Below are 21,093 nucleotides of genomic sequence, written 5' to 3' on the forward strand. Positions count from 1 at the left end.
TTGTAATTTAAGTTTTTGCCTAGAGGGATTCTCTATGTTTTGAATCTGACTGCCTGTAAGATTATCTTCCATTCTGATCTTACAGAGTTGTTCTCTTATTTTTTTTGTTCTTCTAATAAAGTTCTGTTTTTTAAGAATCTGATTGGGTTCTTGGGGGTCTTAAAAATCCAAGGCTGGTCTGTGCTCATCTTGTTTATTCTCAAGCCACCCCAGGAAAGGGGGTGTAAGGGCTTGGGGGGATATGTTGGGGAAATAGGAACTCCAAGTGGTCCTTTCCCTGATCGTTTGTTAAATCACTTGGTAGTGGTAGCGTTTACCTAATCCAAGGGCAAAGACTTTGTGCCTTGGGGAAGTTTTAACCTAAGCTGGTAGAAATAAGCTTAGGGGGTCTTTCATGCGGGTCCCCACATCTGTACCCTAGAGTTCAGAGTGTGGAAGGAACCCTGACAGGCTGTATTTCAACAAGACATTTAGGGTATGTCTACACTGCAATTAAAAATCTGTGGCAGGTCTATGCTAGCTGACTGGAGCTCACAGAGCTTGGGCTAAAGGGCTGTTTAATTGCAGTGCAGATGTTCAGGCACAGCTACAGGGCAATCAAACTGCCCCTGAGCCCGAGCCCTATGAGCCTGAGTCAGTTGGCATGGGCCAGCTACAGGTGTCTAACTGTAGTGTAGAGATACTCTCAAAGGCTCTTTCACAACTGCCTGAGGTCTCCCTTGGCCCAAGTTTTAGACAGCCTCAGAAGCATAAGAGAGAAGACCCTTAACAGACACACCATGAGGAAGGGGCAGACAACATCAGACCCTCGTGCCAGGGAGTGGGTGCTGATCAACAGAAAGAGGGGCCCTACCCAGGCAGCAGTTGGGGGCCCCACAGACACACCAGAGAAGCATCTATGGGATGCAGGTAAGCCCCCAGAGCTATGCTGCACCCCAGAGAAGATGTTGGGGAAGCGAGTCCGAGTTGGCCCCACAGACACCCCTCATGCTGGGAATGGGGTTGCTCAGTAGGAAGCCCCCCCGCCCCCCCCAGACACTCACGCTGGGGAGGGGCCTGGGGGGAGCCCCAGCAGATGGGACCCCCCCCCAGACACTCACGCTGGGGAGGGGGCTGGGGGGGGGCAGCAGATGGGACTCCCCCCCAGACACTCACGCTGGGGAGGGGGCTGGGGGGGGGGCCAGCAGATGGGACCCTCCCCCCAGACACTCACGCTGGGGTGGCCCTAGGCCCAGCGGAGGGGAGCCCCCGGCAGAGGCCGGGGGTGTCTCCGGCGGGGCGAGCGGAGGCGCTTACCTTCTGGGGGAAGTAGCGGGTCTGGTAGAGGGCGGCGCGGGGGGCCCGAGCTCTCCCCGGGGGGCCCCGCCGGGAGCCCAGGGGCAGGCCGGAGAGGACCCCCGGAGGGCAGCAGACGCTGCCCAGGCTGAGCAGCAGGAGCAGCCCCGGCAGCCGCAGCATAGCGCCTATAAGCGGCACCGCCTGCGCTCCGCCCGCTTTATACCGGCCCCGGGGCGCGGCCCCTGCCCCGCGTGGGGGGCGGGAGAGGCCGAGGGGCAACCCCGGGGGCGGGGGCAGGAGCCGTGGAAAGCGCGAGCCCGATGGGGAGGGGCTGCTGAGGGCCTCAGCGCCCCGCCCCCAGGCCGAGCGAGGGTATGGAGGTTCGGAGCTATCTGCCGAGGGCCTTCAGACCCGTCACCAATCCAGGGGGCGGGGCCTACCCAGCATGGTGCTCTGATTGGTCGGCGGGCCGGGCATGCCAGGATGTGGTTGAATTTCCGGGGATGGGCAATGAGTCTCTCTTTAGCTTGACTGCAGTGATTGGCTGCAAAGCTGGGGATGGCTAACACTGATTGGCTGTTGTGTTTGGAAGTGGTTACTGGCTGCCTGATTGCGCTCAGCGGATTCTTTGACTATTCTCTGTGAAGAGCAGGGGTTGGCTACCTGGTCTGATATTGGGAGGCGGCGATTGGCCCCTTGAGGATGCTTCACTCACGTGATCCGTTTCCGTGCTGTTATCCTAGGGGGTCGAGGAGAAAGGGGCCGCTTTTGTGCACGATGATTGGTGTGTGAGAACGAGGCGGTGTGTGTCACGCCACTTCCCCTTCAGGCTAAGCGAGCCCGGTGCGCGCGGGCGGCGGGAGCGGTGTCTGGGGAGGGACTTCCCGCTCCCTGAGCCGGGCTGCGATTGGGTGAGTCCAGTAATCCCCCAGCTGTCTGCCTGGTCCCAGTAACGGCCGCGTCCGTCGCTGGCATCGCGCCTCCTGCCCGCCGTCCCCCCCCCCCCCCCCCGGAGCGCCCCGCCTCCGCCGGGCTGGGCCCAGCAATGGCCTTGCCGCCCACACCGCGTTCTGGACAGGCGGCCTCGGCCTGTGCTTAGCTCCGGCCTGGGGCTCCCGGCCACCGCCGCGGATTCTCCCCAACCCCGCGTCCCCCTCCACCCCACCCCCCCACACACACCCTCCGCAGCGCAGGCGGGCAGAGCATAGGAACGGCCCTGCTGGGTCAGACCAAAGGTCCCTCCCCCCCAGTATCCTGTCCGCCGACAGTGGCCAACGCCAGGTGCCCCGGCGGGAGTGAACCTAACAGGTAATCATCAAGCGATCCATCCCCTGTTGCCCATTCCCAGCTTCCGACAAACAGAGGCTAGGGACACCATCCCTGCCCACCCTGGCTATAGCCATTGATTGGAGTATCCTCCATGAATCTGTCTAGCTTCCTTTTGAACCCCATTATAGTATTGGCATTCGCAACACCCTCTGGCAAGGAGTTCCAGAGGTTGACAGTGTGTTGCTTGAAAAAATACTTGCTTGTGTTTGTTTTAAACCTGCTACCAGGCGCTGATCATTTGTGTCCAAATTCCCTCCCGCCCCGCCTCCCGCATCCATTCACTGACAGTCCCCTCAGACATGGATTAAGTGGCTGTTTCTTCCACCCCTTCGCTGCTCCGGCCCTGGGAAGAGCGCTGGCGCGCACCTGGTTTCTCTCCAGAGATCTCCTGCAGAGAAAGAGACCGTCAGCATGGCCACAACATTGGGCAGTCTGTAAGATGGTGTGTCAGAATGACGTACTGCATGTTGCTATGGAGATGCCAAATCCTAGCTGTGTGGCTTGCTCACCCAAGTCTTAATTGAGATGACCAGTGTTGAGACGGTCGTGATCTAATCAGCATCCACTTCTTTGTGGATGTACCTTCCTCATCAGCATTCACTTTAAAAACAGGGGAACAGATTGGTCAGAAATGCTAACTGCACAGCTAGTGAACTTCATTTAGGCATCTCAGGATTAGAATGGCAGGAGCACTGCAAGTTACAATTCAGGTGTATTGCTCTCTTCATGAGCAGTGTAAGCTCATGGCTGAAGGGGAAAAAAATAACTGATCCACTAGAGGGCACCAAACACTGATTTATAGGGTTTGAGGGGGACAACAAACCTGGAGAACGGGGATGCTTATTGAAGCCTGTCTGTGGTAACCAATCAAAGAGTTGTGTGACACAGCCCTGTCTCCAGGGCTGCGCCTTTCAATACACAGCACTCTGAGACAAAAATTATATTCAGGTAACTAAAGCTGACTCTGTCTCTCACATGTTTATTACTGAGTGGCCTTAATATTTCCACCATGCAGGAACTGAACTATTGATTACATGTTTTTCTATATAAACTGCACCTGAGGGGTTAACAACAAAACCTGTAAAATACAAACATTACATCTCTCACCCTGTCTCTGTTTCAGAACGTGCATTTGTGTTTATTTCCTAGCTGACTGAAAATGCATAGGTAACAGGGTGTTTTGACAGCACGGTGCCAATTCTTCCAATTTCTCTGCATGAAACTCCTATTGATTTCTATCTGAATTTCATATTTGGAGCAGTTACAAGATCAGACTCATTCTTTATCAACTCTCAAATTTATTCCCTGTCCAAATTTATTTTCTTGGTCCTGTTGTGTGATTCTGTAGCTCGCTTGTGTGTGTGTTCTTGAAATCAAGATTGTTATGCAGTTTTGGTAGCACTTACAGCATACAATGTGTATACAGTCAAATCTTTCTCTAGTTCATTAATGCTATGGATAATATCTGTCCTCTTACTTGATGTCCCAATGTATTTTGTCTTTCTGAGTCTGTTTTCTAGACTTTAAACTTTCTAGGGCTGGGTCCATCTTGATATCTGCACATGTTAACTTTGTTTTTGTTATGCACAGACAACAAGTCTTGTAACCTGAATATGACCACTGTGCTTGTTCCAAATCTTGTTTTACTTTTCCAAAATGATAGATAGCCCTGCCTGCTCTGGCCAAGGCCAGAGGAGATGTCCTCAATTATTTAGATACTTTGCCTTAAATATTTACAAACTAGATATAGCTATAATAAAATACTTCAAAAGGATATCTACAAACTACAAATGCTGCCCTTGAAGTCATACACACATGCATACCAGAAGGAGCTGTAGGCTGATGCTGTGGATAATGTAGGACCTGGGAATTCAGTTTCCACTGAAATTATTAAAACATGTTTTCTCTAACTTGTAAGTTTTTTGGAGGGAGGGGTGTGGCTAGTGTATCTTGAAAAGGGATATATAGGTTTGGATAGTACAATGACAGTGAATCTTCCATAAAGAAGTTTTAGGGCCTCTCCTGATGCAGTTGTAAAGCTCTGTGTAGTCCTCTAAAAAAGCTTGATTTCTACATATTGCACTGCTCAAAAGTAGCTTGTCTGTGACTTGATTTGAAGGCGCAAGACCAAATTGTCTTACCCTTCTGTGGAGGAGAATACCCTTGGATATTCCTTTTGATTTTAATTAGACTATTTAAGGTGAAGGATATTGCTCATTGTGAGCAATTGTGCCTAAACATTGCCATTATCAACTGTTTGCTTAAAAATGGCACCTTTGGAGCTTATGGGGGATACTTAAATGGTTGAATGCACAAATGCATATGTCAGTTATACGAACACTTCAGTTTGTCAGTTTCAGAAATCCACAGTCTGTTCTCCATTCTACGAACTTTAACAATCTGAAGAACTACACATCACCTTAAATAAGGCCCTTAAACAAAGTCCTCCACTTCTATTTGACAGCTTTGGAACCACATCTTTCATATTGATTAGTAGAAGATATTTCTACTGTGTAGTAACCCACAGCTGAGACAAATGGATAATTCAGTGAAGAAAACTGGAAGAGCTGGGTATTTTTAATTAAAACTGTAAACAGTATAAGGTGCTAGCTCTTAAAAAAAATCCTCAAATATATTTTAGGGTAGATAACATTTGAATATAGTTGAGGGTACAAAGTTTTAATTTGGAATTTTAACGTTGTCTGGGTAAAAAGCAGGTGTTCATGACACCATATGATTAAAAGGGCTCTTTTTCTCTCTGTGCCAGTATAGTGAGGAGGTTGATTTACAAAAGCAACATTAAAATTCCAAGTGTTGCCCTGTTGGATTAAAAATGTTTATCATGAAACATTTTAAAGAGATGCTTCAACTTGTTTTTTTTTAACTTGATTTGATTTCATGTTAAAAGTACCTTGAGGGACTTCATCTATATGAATCCTTCTGATAACTCTTTTAGTTTTACAATCACTTTTTCCTATTCTTAAACATGTTTTTCTCTCCTCCATTGCTGTTTGAAAGACCCACACAAATGAAGAAACAGAGTTGTTGCTGTCAAATACATAAATATTTTGGTAAATTGACTGTCTCACTAAAATAGAGTGTTCTGCAGTTTCAGAATTGAAGTCTTGTGTTAGTCTTATATTTTAAAAAAGCCTGCAGAGCAAGAAGCATATATGAATGGCTAAATGACTCCTTGAGAAAACAGCAGCTTTCAGAGTAAAGCAGGGGTCGGTAACCTGCGGCATGCGTGCCAAAGGCAGCAGGCAAGCCGATTTTTACTGGCACGCTGCTGCCAGCCAGAGTCCCAGCCACCAGCCCCGCTCAGGTCACTGCCTGCCTGGGTGAACGGAACTCCAGGCCGGCAGCAGGCTGAGCAGGGTCGGCAGCCGGGACCCCGGCTGGCAGGAGCCGGCGGACGAAACCCCAGACCGGCGGCAGGCTGAGCCACTCGGCCCGCTGCTGGTCTGGGGTTCTGTCCGCCGGCCCTGCTCAGCCTGCTGACGGTCTGGAATTCCGGCCGTCGGCCCCTTGCCAACCAGGGTCTCGGCCGCCAGCCTCGCTCAACCCGCTGCAAGCCTGAGTGAATGGAACCCCCAGCCAACAGCGGGCTGAGCAGGGCCAGCAGCCAGGACCACGGCTGGCAGGAACTGGCAGATCCCCAGACCGGCAGCGAGTCAGCCAGACTGCTGACAGTCTGGGGTTCCAGCCGCTGGCCCCTTGCCAGCCGGAGTCCCAGCCATCTGCCCCACTCAGCCTGCTGCTGGCCTGGGATAGCAGCTGCTGGCCCTGTTCACCTCGCTGCTGGTCTGGGGTTCCAGCCGCCCGGCCCCCGGCCAGCCGGGGTCCAGGTCTCCGGCCCTGCTCAGCCCTCCTGCCAGCTTGGGGTACCAGCAGCCAGCCCGGGGTACCAGCAGCCAGCCCAGGGTGCTACTCTTGGCCTGGACCCAGCGCTGTACAGCCCTTATAAAAAATTACACTACAGTTAGCTTAAAAACTTGAAAACTTAAACTTTGTATATTACAGTAATCGTTAAATGTATAATGTTAATAAATACATAGGTTTGATGAAACAAAGTAGTTGTACTTATGTGCCTGTGCTTAATTTGTGTTTTTGATGATTTACTTTCTAAAAAAACTCGCATGTCTCACACCCCCAGAAAGGGCATCTCGCACCTGCAGGGGGTGCGTGCACCCCAGGTTAAGAACCACTGCACTAAACTGATAAGATCTTCATTTTAATTTACTTTTAAATGAAGCTGCTTAAACATTTTAAAAAACTTGTTTACTTTACATACAACAATAGTTTAGTTATATAATACAGACTTAGAGAGAGAGACCTTCTAAAAACATTAAAATGAATTACCGGCACATGAAACCTTAAATTAGAGTGAATAAATGAAGATTTGGCACACCACTTCTGAAAGGTTGCCGACCCCTGGAGTAAAGTGTGCCTGAGCAAAAATGTATTAATTCAAACCAGATGACTTGCATTTTTTAATTTTGGTGACACATAAGTCTAAAACCACATGAGCCAAATGTCTCCTCCAAAGAATGATTTAACTATAGCAGGAGTGGGCAAACTACGGCCCGTGAGCCGCACCATGCGGCATGGCCCCGTTCCGGCCAGGGCACTGAGTTCGGGGCCGCACCATGCGGCTTGGCCCTGCTCGGGCTGGGGCGCTGGGTCGGGGGCTGCACCATGCAACTCCCAGAAGCCATGGCATGGCCCCGCTCTGGCTTCTACACGCTCCAATGGGAGCTGCAGGGGCGGTGCCCACGGATGGGACAGAGTACAGAGCCACCTAGCCGTGCCTCCGGGTAGGAGCCGGAGAAGGGATATGCCACTGCTTCCAGGAACTGCATGCAGTAAGCGCTGCTTGGAAGCCTGCACCACCTGGGCCTCTCCCCGTACCCCTGCCCCAGCCCTGATCCCCCTCCCAGTCTCCAAACCCCTTGATCCCAGCCCGGAGCACCCTCCTGCATCCCAAACCTCTCATCCCTGGCCCCAGCCAGAACCTGCACCCTTTCCTGCACCCCTGCCCCAGCCCTTATTCCCCTCCTGCCCTCCAAACCCCTCAGTCCCAGCTCAGAGCACCCTCCTATGCCCCAAACTCCTCATCCTCAGCCCCACCCCAGAGCCTGCACCCCAACCCCAATTTTGTGAGCATTCATGGCCGGCCATACAATTTCTATTCCCCAATGTTGCCCTCGGGCCAAAAAGTTTGCCCACCCCTTAACTATAGAGTACATTGGTAATTCTGCAGAGAAAATTAAGACTAGTTTGGAAACTATTTAGCTCCTCATACTGCTATCCGATACACATGGGCAGACCTGTGCCTCATTGAAGTTAGTTGCGCACTTTGCTAGTCTGCGCTGTTGGATCAAAAGGCAGAATTATGGTCTTCATTCTCAATTGAAAGGACAACGGAATGATTTTCTGAGTGGCTCAAGTGCCCAGCATCTGCTTGTCCCCTCATCATTGAATCATAGGATATCAGGGTTGGAAGGGACCTCAGGAGGTCATCTAGTCCAACCCTCTGCTCAAAGCAGGACCAATCCCCAACTAAATCATCCCAGCCAGGGCTTTGTCAAGCCTGACCATAAAAACTTCCAAGGAAGGAGAATCCACCACCTCCCTAGGTAACACATTCCAGTGTTTCACCACCCTCCCAGTGAAAAAGTTTTTCCTAATATCCAACCTAAACCTCCCCCACTGCAACTTGAGACCATTACTCCTTGTTCTGTCAGCTACCACTGAGAACAGTCTAGAGCCATCCTCTTTGGAACCCCCTTTCAGGTAGTTGAAAGCAGCTATCAAATCCCCCCTCATTCTTCTCTTCTGCAGACTAAACAATCCCAGCTCCCTCAGCCTCTCCTCATAAGTCATGTGTTCCAGTCCCCTAATCATTTTTGTTGCCCTCTGCTGGACGTTTTCCAATTTTTCCACATCTTTCTTGTAGTGTGGGGCCCAAAACTGGACACAGTACTCCAGATGAGGCCTCACCAATGTCGACTAGAGGGGAACAATCATGTCCCTCGATCTGCTGGCAATGCCCCTACTTATACATCCCAAAATGCCATTGGCCTTCTTGGCAACAATGGCACACTGTTGACTCATATCCAGCTTCCCGTCCACTGTAACCCCTAGGTTCTTTTCTGCAGAACTGCTGCCTAGCCATTCGGTCCCTAGTCTGTAGCGGTGCATGGGATTCTTCCGTCCTAAGTGCAGGACTCTGCACTTGTCCTTGTTGAACCTCATCGGATTTGTTTTGGCCCAATCCTCTAATTTGTCTAGGGCCCTCTGTATCCTATCCCTACCCTCCAGCGTATCTACCGCTCCTCCCAGTTTAGTGTCATCTGCAAACTTGCTGAGGGTGCAATCCACACCATCCTCCAGATCATTAATGAAAATATTGACAAAACCGGCCCGAGGACCGACCCTTGGGGCACTCCACTTGATAGCGGCTGCCAACTAGACATGAAGCCATTGATCACTGCCCGTTGAGCCCGACAATCTAGCCAGTTTTCTATCCACCTTATAGTCCATTCATCCAGCCCATACTTCTTTAACTTGCTGACAAGAATACTGTGGGAGACCGTGTCAAAAGCTTTGCTAAAGTCAAGGAACAACACGTCCACTGCTTTCCCCTCATCCACAGAGCCAGTTATCTTGTTATAGAAGGCAATTAGATTAGTCAGGCATGACTTGCCCTTGGTGAATCCATGCTGACTGTTCCTGATCACTTTCCTCTCCTCTAAGTGCTTCAGAATTGATTCCTTGAGGACCTGCTCCATGATTTTTCCGGGGACTGAGGTGAGGCTGACTGGCCTGTAGTTCCCAGGATCCTCCTCCTTCCCTTCTTTTAAAGATGGGCACTACATTAGCCTTTTTCCAGTCTTCCGGGACCTCCCCCGATCGCCATGAGTTTTCAAAGATAATGGCCAATGGCTCTGCAATTACATCGGCCAACTCCTTTTAGCACTCTCAGATGCAGCGCATCCGGCCCCATGGACTTGTGCTCGTCCAGCTTTTCTAAATAGTCCTGAACCACTTCTTTCTCCACAGAGGGCTGGTCACCTCCTCCCCATGCTGTGCTGCCCAGTGAAGCAGTCTGGGAGCAGACCTTGTTCGTGAAGACAGAGGCAAAAAAAGCATTGAGTACATTTGCTTTTTCCATATCCTCTGTCACTAGGTTGTCTCCCTCATTCATGAACTCATTGAAGTTCAACACAATAATGCGAACACCATCATGTAGGTCTCTCAGGTTTTTAACCCCATATTGTGACTCCAGCTTAAATAAAAAGAGTCCAGAACAATTATGCTTTAAAGCTGGGATGAAGCATAGTTATAATACCACCTTAAACAGTACAGTATTTTGCAGTACTTATTTGAAAAACTATTAAATGTTTCTCTTTAACACAACTTCAAGTAGCCGTTGTCTTCTGTTTCACAAGGAGCAGTAAATAATATGCTGAGGTTAACCGGGATACAGACTACTATTTTTAAAAAAGCTAAAGTTTTATTTTTAAGAAAAAAAGAAGTTTGTGTTAAAATTTCATACATGATAATCTCATCAGATCATTCTGTGTTTCTGTCTTTTCAGGTGACACTGTGAACACATGAATGGCAGGAGAAGACTGTTAGCTGCCTCTGTAATTTCTGTCCAAAACTCCAGCTTTGTGTACCCTTCTTGTCAAAACTGCTTTTCTAAGCTGATACTAGATTCTAATAGGTAGGTCCATGTTGGGGCATTGCTAATTGTTAATTTGGAAAGCACCTACCACACTTTGGGTGCTATATATATAAGTGGCCTGTAGAAAGTTGTATTAGAACTATTATGTTAGTGCCTGAGAACCCTAGTCATGGACCAGGATCTGATTGATCTTGGCCCCATACAAAAACAGTCCTTATCCCAAAGAGTTTACAGATGTAATTATAAGATGACACAGCAGGAGAGACAAAAGACAGAAGGGGAGCACAATGAGAAAATCCTCATGATCGTCAATGACAGTGGTCTCAGCACACTAGCAACCTAACTAAAGTTGTAAAGTTTCTTGTAGGCATTATGGCAATGGAGAGTTTTAAGGGGGGATTTGAAAGAGGACAATATGGTGGCAGAATACGGGGCACTGAGCACAGAATACGTTTACTTTCCCATAGGTTCCTTGAAATCTAGATTCACTAGCTCCTGCTTTCTTATGCCAGTAGGAACTATGGGCTCATTCTTGCATCTATAGACACTTTCTCCTGGATGTCTTAACTTCAGTTTAACATGACTAAAACTGAGCTGGTTTCTTGAACTTCATGAACCCTTTTGACTTTCCTCATTCTTTGACTGTAGACAACCTCATCCTTCCTCTCATAACATAGGGTCCACCTGTGTGATTTCTCCTCCCCATCTCACATCTAGACAGTGCCCAAATTTTGCCGTTTCCTACTCCACAGCATTTGGCAATCACATAGTGCCATTGTTCTGTAAAATCAAGAAACTCCCACAAATGTGTGGAACATCCAGATTGATGCCCTGTCAAACCCTGGGCACTGACTCTGAAGCACACGAAAACAATGAATTCCATAAATACGAAATCAAGACATCCAGCTTTACAAAGCTTGGTATCTCCATAGTGTCAGATATTGAAGAGAAGATAGATGGTGGAGGTTTCTAATGTCTGAGGGGGTTTTGTTATCTTTTTGATTTATCCAAAGCTCTAGGCAAATAAAATAAAAGAAATCCGAAATACAAAAACTACCGTGCTAGGAGTTTCAAAGTGAAGTCAGACATCCTTCAACCCCCCCCCCCCCCCAAAAAAAAACATTAAAGTAACCCCAACTTCCCCATAGCCTATATTAGGCTTATGTTTACTAACTATGTAAAAGAGCTTCACTGAAGTTCATGTGGCTTTGCATGATCACAGGAATCTGCCTTTGTTGAGCGTATTGCATGATTGGGGCCATAAAGAGCAAAGAATAAGAAAAAAAAAAAACTACATTTCTGATTTGGTACAAGGTGCATTATGCTGGTAGTATTTATTGATGGATAGAAATTCTTACTACACCATCAATTAACAAAAATGTGTGCTCATTTTTCTTACTGTCTTACCAGGTTTAACTGTCTAAAATGTGGCTGCACGGGTGAAGCTAAGGATGCAAACTACAGGTATAAGCTGTCCCTAAAAGTTGCTGGCACTAGTGATTTATTTGCCATTACCGTGTTTGGAAGCTCTTTAGATCCATTCTTTGGGGTCACAGCAGGAAGTCTGCAGAGGTAAAGGATTACTTTTTTAAAAATTATATAGCTGCCTCCCCTCACTCAACTGAGCAGAATCGGGGGAGGAGGGGGAATGAGTGTGTGGCTACATTCATGGCTCTAAATATTTTCTTAGAACTGTTTGCCAACTTGGTATCTGAGCAGTATTCCTCCATAAACTGGTAAAAATTAGATCTGAGTAGATGGTGATTTATTTGTAAGGGTGAAATCAGGAAAATACCTACTTGTTACAAGCATTTATTTGGCACCTATCACCATGTTATCTGGACACTTTAAAAAACTTAAGTTGAGACATTAAAGATGTTCGTAAGAGACAAAACCCTATGAGCCCTACTGCCTGCAGCTTAATCCATCTACTAGGAAACCAGGGGTTAACATTTGAGAAGATCTTGTCAAAGAGGTGCACCTCACAATTTCATTTCACTAACAATGTATTGGTATGACAGCTGTACAAGTGTTGCCAAAGTGCAGGAGAGAGACCTGAAGGATCTCTATCAAAGGTAGATATTATCTGCCCTTTGTGAGTTTCACGCTGCATTGGGAGCTTGGTCCCTTATGTCCCTTTTTCATCAGTGATCATTCCTGGTCTGATGGCAAGTTGCTAAATAGCGTAGCTTCCCTCAGGTTTAGACACACTTTTCCGTGTCATTTAGATGCCTCATTGGGGACATCTCTCTCTTGCACTACCTTGTGTTTTGGAAATTGAGGTAGAAAATGTGTCTTATAGCTCGTCACTGAAGTGGTCAGGTTGCAGTTAGCAAGGAGTGAATTCCCAGGCATGCTACTGAGAACTCAACCACCAGCCCTACAAGCTTCACCCTTTGGCCATAAAAAATCCTGACTATAAAAATCTTAGAGTGGGATTTGACTTCAGTGAGAATTTTATGCATGTGATCAGTAGGAGCAGAATTGAACCTAAGCCAAGCATTTCTGAAAACACCACCTTAATAGCTTCCCTAGGTAGGGAATCCTTTCTCACCCACCTGATTTGTATTATCCTTTGCTAACTCTCTACAACACATAGTTACAGCTTGTTCCTCTGCTTCAAGACCATCACCATGACCTCTCCCTCTCTCAAATTTCACACACAAGCTGTGGTGGATAGACAAAGAAGCTTGCTTTGTCTTACATTCTGAATAGTTAACATAATATTCTTGCTTTTTATCCCAGTCTAGCACCTGCTACTCCTGGGAGAATTGTGCACTATTGCATGTGCACATAATTAATGAGCCCCGGAGATTTCTAATTTTTTGCACAGAAAAAAATGTTGCTGCTGTTCCACCTTTTGCCCACGAGAGGGCACTGTGGCACAAGAACAGCAGCAGCTCCCAGCAGAAAATAACTTATGCAGTTTTGTCTTTTGCCCACCAGAGGGCACTATGGCAATAAAACAAAGCTACAGCTCATGGCCAGCGAGGGAAGAGAGAGAGCTGCCTTCTTCACAGAGCTTGTCAGGCCAGGTCAGGAGACAGGGGTTATGGGGACACAAACAGCATGGGGTGCTGGGGTTGGCGGGGTCAGACAGGGGCTCCTAAGGGCTAGTGGGGGAGGACAGACTGGGGCAGGGGCTGAATGGGAGTGGAGGCACAGGGCCACGGGGGAGGGAGGTGCAGAGACATGTAGGGACAGGGGAGTGGCTGGGTGGGGGAACAGGCACACGGGGACAGGGGAGTAGCTGGGTAGGGGAACAGAGACACATGTGGACAGGGGCAGATGTGTCTGACTGAATAGGAGAGGATAGGGGTCAGCCAGGGTCTGCGTGGGGGAAGGTCTCTAACAATCCCTCCCCGCCCCGCAAAAACCTGTTCCATACTTTTCCCACTCATACCCAACAACCCTCCAAATTCACACCCAGGCTCCTTCACAGCAATATATTTCCCTCTCCCTCAGCTCCTCCGTTACCTCTGACTCCCCCAAACCTTTGCACTGCTTCTGAGGGGTGTGGGGAAAATGGTTCTGTGGTGTAGTTTAAGTGAATTATTACTCAGATTCCTTACTAGGCATATTAATACAGAACTCTATTTGTCAAAAAACATTTCCTGAATCTTTTTTGTTGTCTGTATTGTTACAGACATACTTGCTGACAGGTATTTTGAAATAAATGACCAAAAATAATTGTGTTGTTTTTGACAAATAAAATATGCAGAATTTTAAAATATTGTGCACAGAATTTTTAATTTTTTGGTGCAGAATTCCACCAGGAGTAAGCTTTCCATCAGGTAGGCCCCATCATTAGAGTAATATGTAGTACCACCTTCTTACCAACTGACATTCTCATGCTTCAATTCCATGTTTTCCAGTTCCTTTAGCAGCTGTAGATGATAGGAATAAGGAGTGTATAGTGTCTCAGGGCTTGTCTATGCTCACAGTGCTGCAATGACACTTCCTGCACCAACGGGAGAACTTCTCCCATTGGCGTAGGTACTCCACCTCCCCGAGAGGCGATGGTTATTTTGACAGGAGAAAGCCCTCCCATCACCATCGCACTGTCTATACCGGGGGTTAAGTCTGTATAACTATATCACTTAGTGGTGTGGATTTTCCACACCCTGAGCAACATAGTTATGCTGACAAGTTTGTAGTGTAGACCAGGGCTCAGTCTGTGTGCACACATGCTTCTGTAAATTTTTTTTACTTTATAGCAGAAGAATGTATCATGAATACTTTGTTTTAAAAAACCCACCCAGTGTAGTGTGAATTTACTGCTATACTTCAAGCTTGGTGCTAGCTTTAATTTTTAGCCTTGTCTATAATAAAACATTGTACTGCTTTTACTATATCTTTATACATGAAATGGCAGACCTCTCACCTCCTCTTAGTGTGGACAAAGTTATATTGTTATAAGCGTGCTTAGTACCAGTATAGCTATTCCCATACCAGAAGGGGAACAAGTTACTCTGGTATGTCACCTTTATACCAGTATAACTGTGTCCACACTGTTGGTGGTACCGGTCTAACTATCAATAAAAACACACCCTTAACAGAAATACTGATACTGCTATAAAAATTGCATACAGACCAGTCCTAAAGCAAATTATGTAGTTGTCTGCTTACTCCATTATTTCTCTATTTGATTTTTTTTCCCATCTGTATGTGTCCTTACTTCTCTTCTACATAATAGTTAAGTTGATTCTCTGCAGATCACTGCTTTGTCACTCCTAACTTCCTACTCTGATTTCATCTTTTCATTCCATGTGTAGCTCAACAACCTAACCCAATACCCCATCTTTAGTGTGGGTGCCGTAATCATTACAATTTAAATACCATGTAAAGATTTCTCTGCCCATGTCAATACTTAACATTTAACTTTCTTCATTCAAGGTATATTCAAGATTTTAACCAAGTATCAGGAGAGCTGGACAGAGATGCATCTCCAAGTGTGTTAATTCAAGCAGTCAAAACTTGTTTCATTGGGAGAAGATTTATATTTGGAGTGAAGGTAACTTTCCACCTTTGATCCATTAGTTTCCAGTTGAATCATGCAAATTTTACTAGGCAGGCTTGAGAGTCTAATGTACCGTGTTCCCACACTGACAGTAGCAGAGCAGTGTGTATGATTTCTTCTGGGGACTGAAATATCCAGCAAAGAAGGCAGTGGGGCTAGGCCATAAGATGAGGAATCAGACCTGTGTTCCACTCTCAATTCTGCTGTTAACTTCCTATGTAACTGAATAAGGCCCAGATCTGCAAAGGTACTTAGCAGCCTAAACCTCAGATTTAGGCTTCTCCGTCACAATCTTAGGCACCACTGCCATCCGCAAAACCCCCACACAGCTGTTATGTGTAGGACCTAAGGCCATTTGGCACCTACATTTTCAGGGTAAAGGTTCCCCTTGACACCTACATTTCTGCCTCTGGGCACATGCATTGTTGCCTCCCTCTAGGCATTCAGACGTTTCTCTCTTGCCTAGCCCCAGTACAATCCACGAACTGGGAGAAGTTAGGTGGGAGGCCACCTATCTCACCTGTGGGATCTGATCCAATAGGCATGCTCGGAGCAAGCCTACTGAATCGGGCCCCATTCAAAACTTGCCAGGAGGTGCCCACCTTTGTAACTTTTAGTCTAGTGGCTAGAGAATTCGCCCAGGATGTAGGAGACCCAGGTTCAATTCCCCCCCGCCTAATGGGGAGAGAGGATTTGAACAGAGGTCTCCCACACCTCTCAGGAGAGTGCTCTAACCACTTGGCCATGGGATATTCTGTTACCTCTCCTTCTCTCCTGATGAAGCTAGTCCACTTTGTATAAATATTTTAGTCATTGGAGCCAGGAGACTGGACTTGAGGTCTCCAACCTCCCAAGTGGGTGCCCTAACCCCTGGACTTTCTCTCTCTCCAAATGTCTAGTTTGTTTGCTTTGCGGGTTTTTTGTTTAGTTTTTTTTAACATTTGGACACTGCAAGATAAAAAGTGCTAAACATATATTACTACAATTGCTACAGTTTAGCACCTGCATTCACAGACCTTTCTGCATTTGATTGTTAATAGAGGTCTCCACAGATCTGAAGACACTACTAGAAACTGATAGCTCAATAGAAGACTCCAAGGTGTTGGTTATATTTTCATTTTAAACATTCATTTTAAACATTTTATATCTATGTAATCTCAGGTATTGTTAATCTAGACTGAAAGGTCTGGACTAAATCCTGAGAGATACTGGCTAGCTCCCACTCCCACAGATATGATGGGAATTCTATGTGACAGGTGCACTAGAAATACACAGTATCTGAATACTGGAAGTTGGGAGATCAGCTTTATGTGAGAGCAGCTATTCACTAAGGTTCCAATTCTCCAATGTGAGTACTCTTTATGCACCTGAACAATCATCCTTTTGATGAGAATGAGGCTACTCACATTATAAGAATTACTCAGATGTTTAAGGAGGGTCTGACTGGGTATAGTTGTGTTCACCATCTGTACACGCTCCCAGCTCAAAACACCAGCATTAAACTCTGCAGTGTTACAACTAAGACTCAAACACAAAGGGATTACCCTAGCCTATAAGTATCTACATGGGGAACAAATATTTAATAATGGACTCTTCAATCTACCAAGCAGCACAAATTTGGACAGGAAATAGGCATGTATTTTTAACAATGAGAGTAATTAACCATTGGAACAACTTACCAAGGGTCATGGTTGATTCTCCATTACTGACCATCCAAGATTAGATGTTTTTCTAAAACACCTGCTCTAGGAATTATTTTGCAGAAGTCCTCAGGCCTGTGCTATTCAGGAGGTCAGACTAGATGATCACAGTGGTCCCTTCTGGCCTTGGAATCTGTGAATCGTTCTGCAGTCTGTACCTTCCACCAATTGCTCAGCTCTGGCATTGCATTTCCTCCAGACACTACAGGTGTTTTAATCACTCCATGAGCTACATGCTTTAGGCCTTTCTTTTTCCAAGAATGCCTCTAAATTTGCACTTGCAGTTTCAATTCAGTGAGTGATAAACGGGAGTGCAAATAGAGTTCCAGATGAGGCCCCTCTGAAAATCTGGCCATACAGCTCCAGCCTATCTAGACCTAACCAAGGGGGTCCAGATAATATTCCTCTCCAATCCCTGCTCCCCGGTATCAGGGTGCCCTGCTTCGAACATTGCTCAGTACGTCATTGTTCAAAGGAAGGTATCTGCTGTCTAGTGGCCACCTAGTTAATTATGCAGTACGTCCCTCTTCACAAGGTGGCCTTCTCTAGTGATGTAGTTTTTCTTCTGCCCAGGTTTTGTCTTTTCTCCTCAGAATTCCTACTGAGTTTTCACCAAGCGCTCTGAAAATTCTTTGTATCATTGCCACAAAGGCCTTCTGACTGGGATGTCCTTTATAGCTTTCAGTAGCACTCATTTGCTAGGGTGTGCTGCTGTGAAACAGCAGGTTTTCCTCTCTTTCCCCAAAGACCCTGATGAAAAGAGAAGGTCTTTAAAATGAACTGTGGACTTGACTTGTTTAGACCTTTCTTGCTCTCAGTCCCCATAAAATTTTGCTCTGTATACAGACAAATCATTACACTAATAAACATAATTAATTCTTTTGCAGAGCTCTGAAAACCATGATGGAGGGCACTCTGTTTCTGACAACATTTTGCAAAACTGCTACAGAAATAACAGACTTACAAGAGATCTTACAGCCTGCCAGATTTTCCTGCCAAACACGGCTGTTGCCGGCTTTACTGTTATCAGCTACTTCCGTCAGCTCCTGCAATCAGCTAATTTCAGGAGCAGTCACAGTAGCTCACAGCGACCTGGTTGTCCTTTCATTGCAATAGATCAGCCTAGCAGTGAGCTCAGCAGCTTGTGTAGCTCTGGCAGCAACTCATGTTTTGTTCAGTCAAGTGGCCGAGAGAGTTTTTCAGGACCCTGGCAGCAGTCCTTTGGCCTGACTTCTTCATCTGTTGATTGGGTAACAACAGAAGACTTTTCATCTTTAGAACTGGGCAAGGCTGCTGGTGAACAGTGTAAACTACAGGAGAGGCGTTTCTCTGCAGAACTATGCAGCCTAAGCCCCAGCAACCAAGCCATTCAAGATTTACAGCTCTGTAACCCTATGAATGAGAGAAATGAACAGGAAGATAATGAATTCAGTTCACTATCTAGTCACTCAAACACGATCACTGCAACTGAAAAACTAGAGAGCTTCTCTTCTTTAAAGAGAGAATGGTCACCTGACAGGAACAGGTCCAGGTTGTTACAAAGCCCATTGGATTTAAAATACTCTTGCCCAGAGATTATCAGCAGACATGATTACTTTCAAGAAAACTCTTTTAACTCCTTGCTTTACCAGAGAAAAGATTATTCATTTTGCACCTCAGCAGTGTCTCCTAATCATGGAATTGCAGCTGGAACTTCTCAGGATGACTCTCTGATTTGGGACGAGTTGCCGTTCTCTGAAAGTCTAAATGAATTCATAGCCAGAATTGAAAACAACAAGAGCACCATATCCCCAGTAGGTCTCAATGCTCATAAATGTTCCATGCGTGAAAGAAGTGAGTTGGATGAAAATCATAGCAAAACATCATGTAGGCAAGGCATTGTACATACTGCCTGCAAATCAACCACCACAACAGGGAGGTTCCCACAACTAGCAGAGGATGTGAATACTTGCAAAGAGCATATTACCTCCTGCCATCAATCAAACCTCACTCCTGTAAATGGCCAAGTGTCACAGAGTGAGCCTTTGACCAGCGTTTTATCTACAAGTACTAAGGGAGGCAGAGAGTCTGACTTTATACCTAACCCACCTCTGCTAGTGCTGTCACAGTCCTCAGCAGTTAGAGCAACTTTTGCTCTTTCAGCAGGCAGTTTTCTACAATCTGAGGAAGCAAATGTTAATATTTCAAACAATGCCCATTCTTTCACCAACCTTCAGTGTACTATGAAAGATGCAGAAAGCCCGTATTTACAAAGGAGAGAGAAACCTGCCCACTTACATTCTCTATATGATGGCTGTGTAGCTGATTGGGAAAATAAAGAAAATTGTAGTTATCCACCAGACCCAAGAACAGATTTTACAAGTTCTCAAGAACTGGGCTGTGATCCAGCGGCTCCCTACAAAGCTAAAAATATGCGTAAGAGCGAATTAGAACCATTAACTGAATTGCAAGAAAATACCGTTAGAGCTATAAACCAGAGTGACTTGCTACAGAACAACTCCAATCACCCCAAAAGCAGCTACAATGCTTCTGCTGACCTCTTCGATGCTAGTGCCAGAGAGATAGAAACCATGGTAGAATTTTCAGATAAGTCTCACAACTCTTCAGCACAGGAAGATGTTTTGACTGAAAAGTACACAGCATCTGAATTAGTGTGTAGTCCATTAGATGTTGACTGTAGCTATTCGAAGGGCAGATCCTCACTTAGTTTACCACCTCCTTTTGGTATACATAGTACACCCATAACTTACTCACTTTATGATTCAGAACTTGATCTGGTAGATACCCAGAACTTTGTTCCTTATTCACAGTCAACTCCTGTTGCAAGACCTCTTCAAAAATTCAGATCCCAGAGGGGGAGAGAATCAGTTCTCCCTAAATTGACATCTAAAAGTCCTACTAAAATCCACTGCAAATGTAAACTGTCTAGGCCTTCTTTTAAAAATACTTTATTAAGACAATTTACCAGCAACTTCCTGAAACACAAAAGTTCAAGTAACACAGCCATCAATAAGTCTGTTTCACAGCAGTCGTTTATCAACAGCGAGGTGGCAGAGAATGACTCTAAAGAATGGATCCCTCCATCACCAACAAAATTGTTACAGCCAGTTGCATTTTCTAATTTAAAAACAGTTGGATTGCAAGCTAGGAGCCCAGCTATCTGCAAACCCATTGACAAAAAAACTATTTCTGAAGACAAAGCCAACAGTGGAAAGTCAAGAACTGATACATGTTTAAGAAGCAGAAAATTAAATCCTATGAATAGAGGTGGAATTCCAGCAACTCCTAAACCTGCAAATGCTGCTAAGGCCTCGCTTCTAGAAGATGCGGTCTCTGGAACTTGTACCTGCTCAGAAACCCAGAAGAGCCATTCACGTGCAACTTATTTAGTGGGTGGACTGGATGAGGCAGTTAGCTGGTCTCCTGAACTGTTTACAGAAAAATACTATTTCTAAGTATGTGGCTTTTGGGGAAAAAAGCCTCATCTTGAAACATGACTCCACCTCATTTTGTTTAATTTTTGGAAGGGTGCCAGCCTTACCAGAGAAGGAAAAGGGCTGTTTTAAAAAAAATTTAATTATTCATGTGTCTCTTGGCATCTGTCTTGTTTAAGATGAATTATGCCTACCTGCAAAGCATTTTGTCCTGCACGGAGGTTGGGGAACACAGAACCCTGCTGTCACTTTATTTTCTTGTGGATGAAATGACTAAGCTAAAAAAATGTGAAATAAAAGTTTAACATTAATAGACCAGCTATGCAACCTTACTTTTGAAGCCTATTCAAGCAGAGGCTTGTTTAGCCAATAATTGTATCTTCCCCAGAGAGTGGTGCATTCCTAGGGCTCTCTCTCCTGCTTTGTTCAAAACACAGGCCCTGGATTCTGCTTTCAGTGAAATCCTTTTGTGGAAGGCTGACTTCACTGTTTTAGGACCTGTTAGGAAATATGTCACAGGAGGGAATAAATTCTATTCTAAAACATTGGGTACTGTGACTGGAACTAGGCATCAGATGAGCTGCATTCAGTTCCATCTCTGCTACCCATTTAGCTTTGTCTTTGAGGGAGGTCATTATG

General features: G+C 45.9%; 2 protein-coding genes across 5 annotated transcripts in view; one reads left to right on the forward strand and one right to left on the reverse strand.

Moving 5' to 3' along the window:
• Positions 1-1,535, reverse strand: part of PRCP (prolylcarboxypeptidase) — a 59,500-nt gene extending 57,965 nt beyond the window's left edge. The window contains exon 1 of the mRNA XM_074955694.1: positions 1,297-1,535. Within this exon, the coding sequence (XP_074811795.1) occupies positions 1,297-1,458 (162 nt within the window). The 5' untranslated portion in view covers positions 1,459-1,535. The remainder of the gene's footprint in view (positions 1-1,296) is intronic.
• A 500-nt stretch (positions 1,536-2,035) lies between these two features.
• DDIAS (DNA damage induced apoptosis suppressor) lies at positions 2,036-20,720 on the forward strand. Of its 4 annotated transcripts, none has more exons than XM_074943116.1 (5): positions 2,036-2,062; positions 10,211-10,339; positions 11,711-11,872; positions 15,197-15,314; positions 17,908-20,720. In XM_074943116.1, the coding sequence occupies exons 2-5, from the start codon at positions 10,227-10,229 to the stop codon at positions 20,473-20,475; spliced, it is 2,961 nt and encodes a 986-aa protein (XP_074799217.1). In that variant the 5' UTR covers positions 2,036-2,062; positions 10,211-10,226; the 3' UTR covers positions 20,476-20,720. The 4 variants fall into 4 exon arrangements, with proteins under 4 accessions (XP_074799217.1, XP_074799201.1, XP_074799206.1 ...); XM_074943100.1 differs by having other exon boundaries at positions 2,055-2,189; XM_074943105.1 differs by lacking the exon at positions 2,036-2,062 and adding an exon at positions 2,528-2,586.
• Positions 20,721-21,093: the final 373 nt, after the last annotated feature.

The sequence above is a fragment of the Natator depressus genome, chromosome 1 (assembly GCF_965152275.1).
Source record: "Natator depressus isolate rNatDep1 chromosome 1, rNatDep2.hap1, whole genome shotgun sequence".
Taxonomy (NCBI): Eukaryota; Metazoa; Chordata; order Testudines; family Cheloniidae; genus Natator; species Natator depressus.

What these genes read in the sequence shown, in the direction of transcription:
- DDIAS (XM_074943116.1), top strand. Translation starts at nt 10,227, where the DNA reads ATGAATGGCAGGAGAAGACTGTTAGCTGCCTCTGTAATTTCTGTCCAA. An exon ending in ACAGCAGGAAGTCTGCAGAG is followed by an intron (nt 11,873 to 15,196) that starts GTAAAGGATTAC and finishes TCTTCATTCAAG; the next exon opens with GTATATTCAAGATTTTAACC. An exon ending in GATTTATATTTGGAGTGAAG is followed by an intron (nt 15,315 to 17,907) that starts GTAACTTTCCAC and finishes ATTCTTTTGCAG; the next exon opens with AGCTCTGAAAACCATGATGG.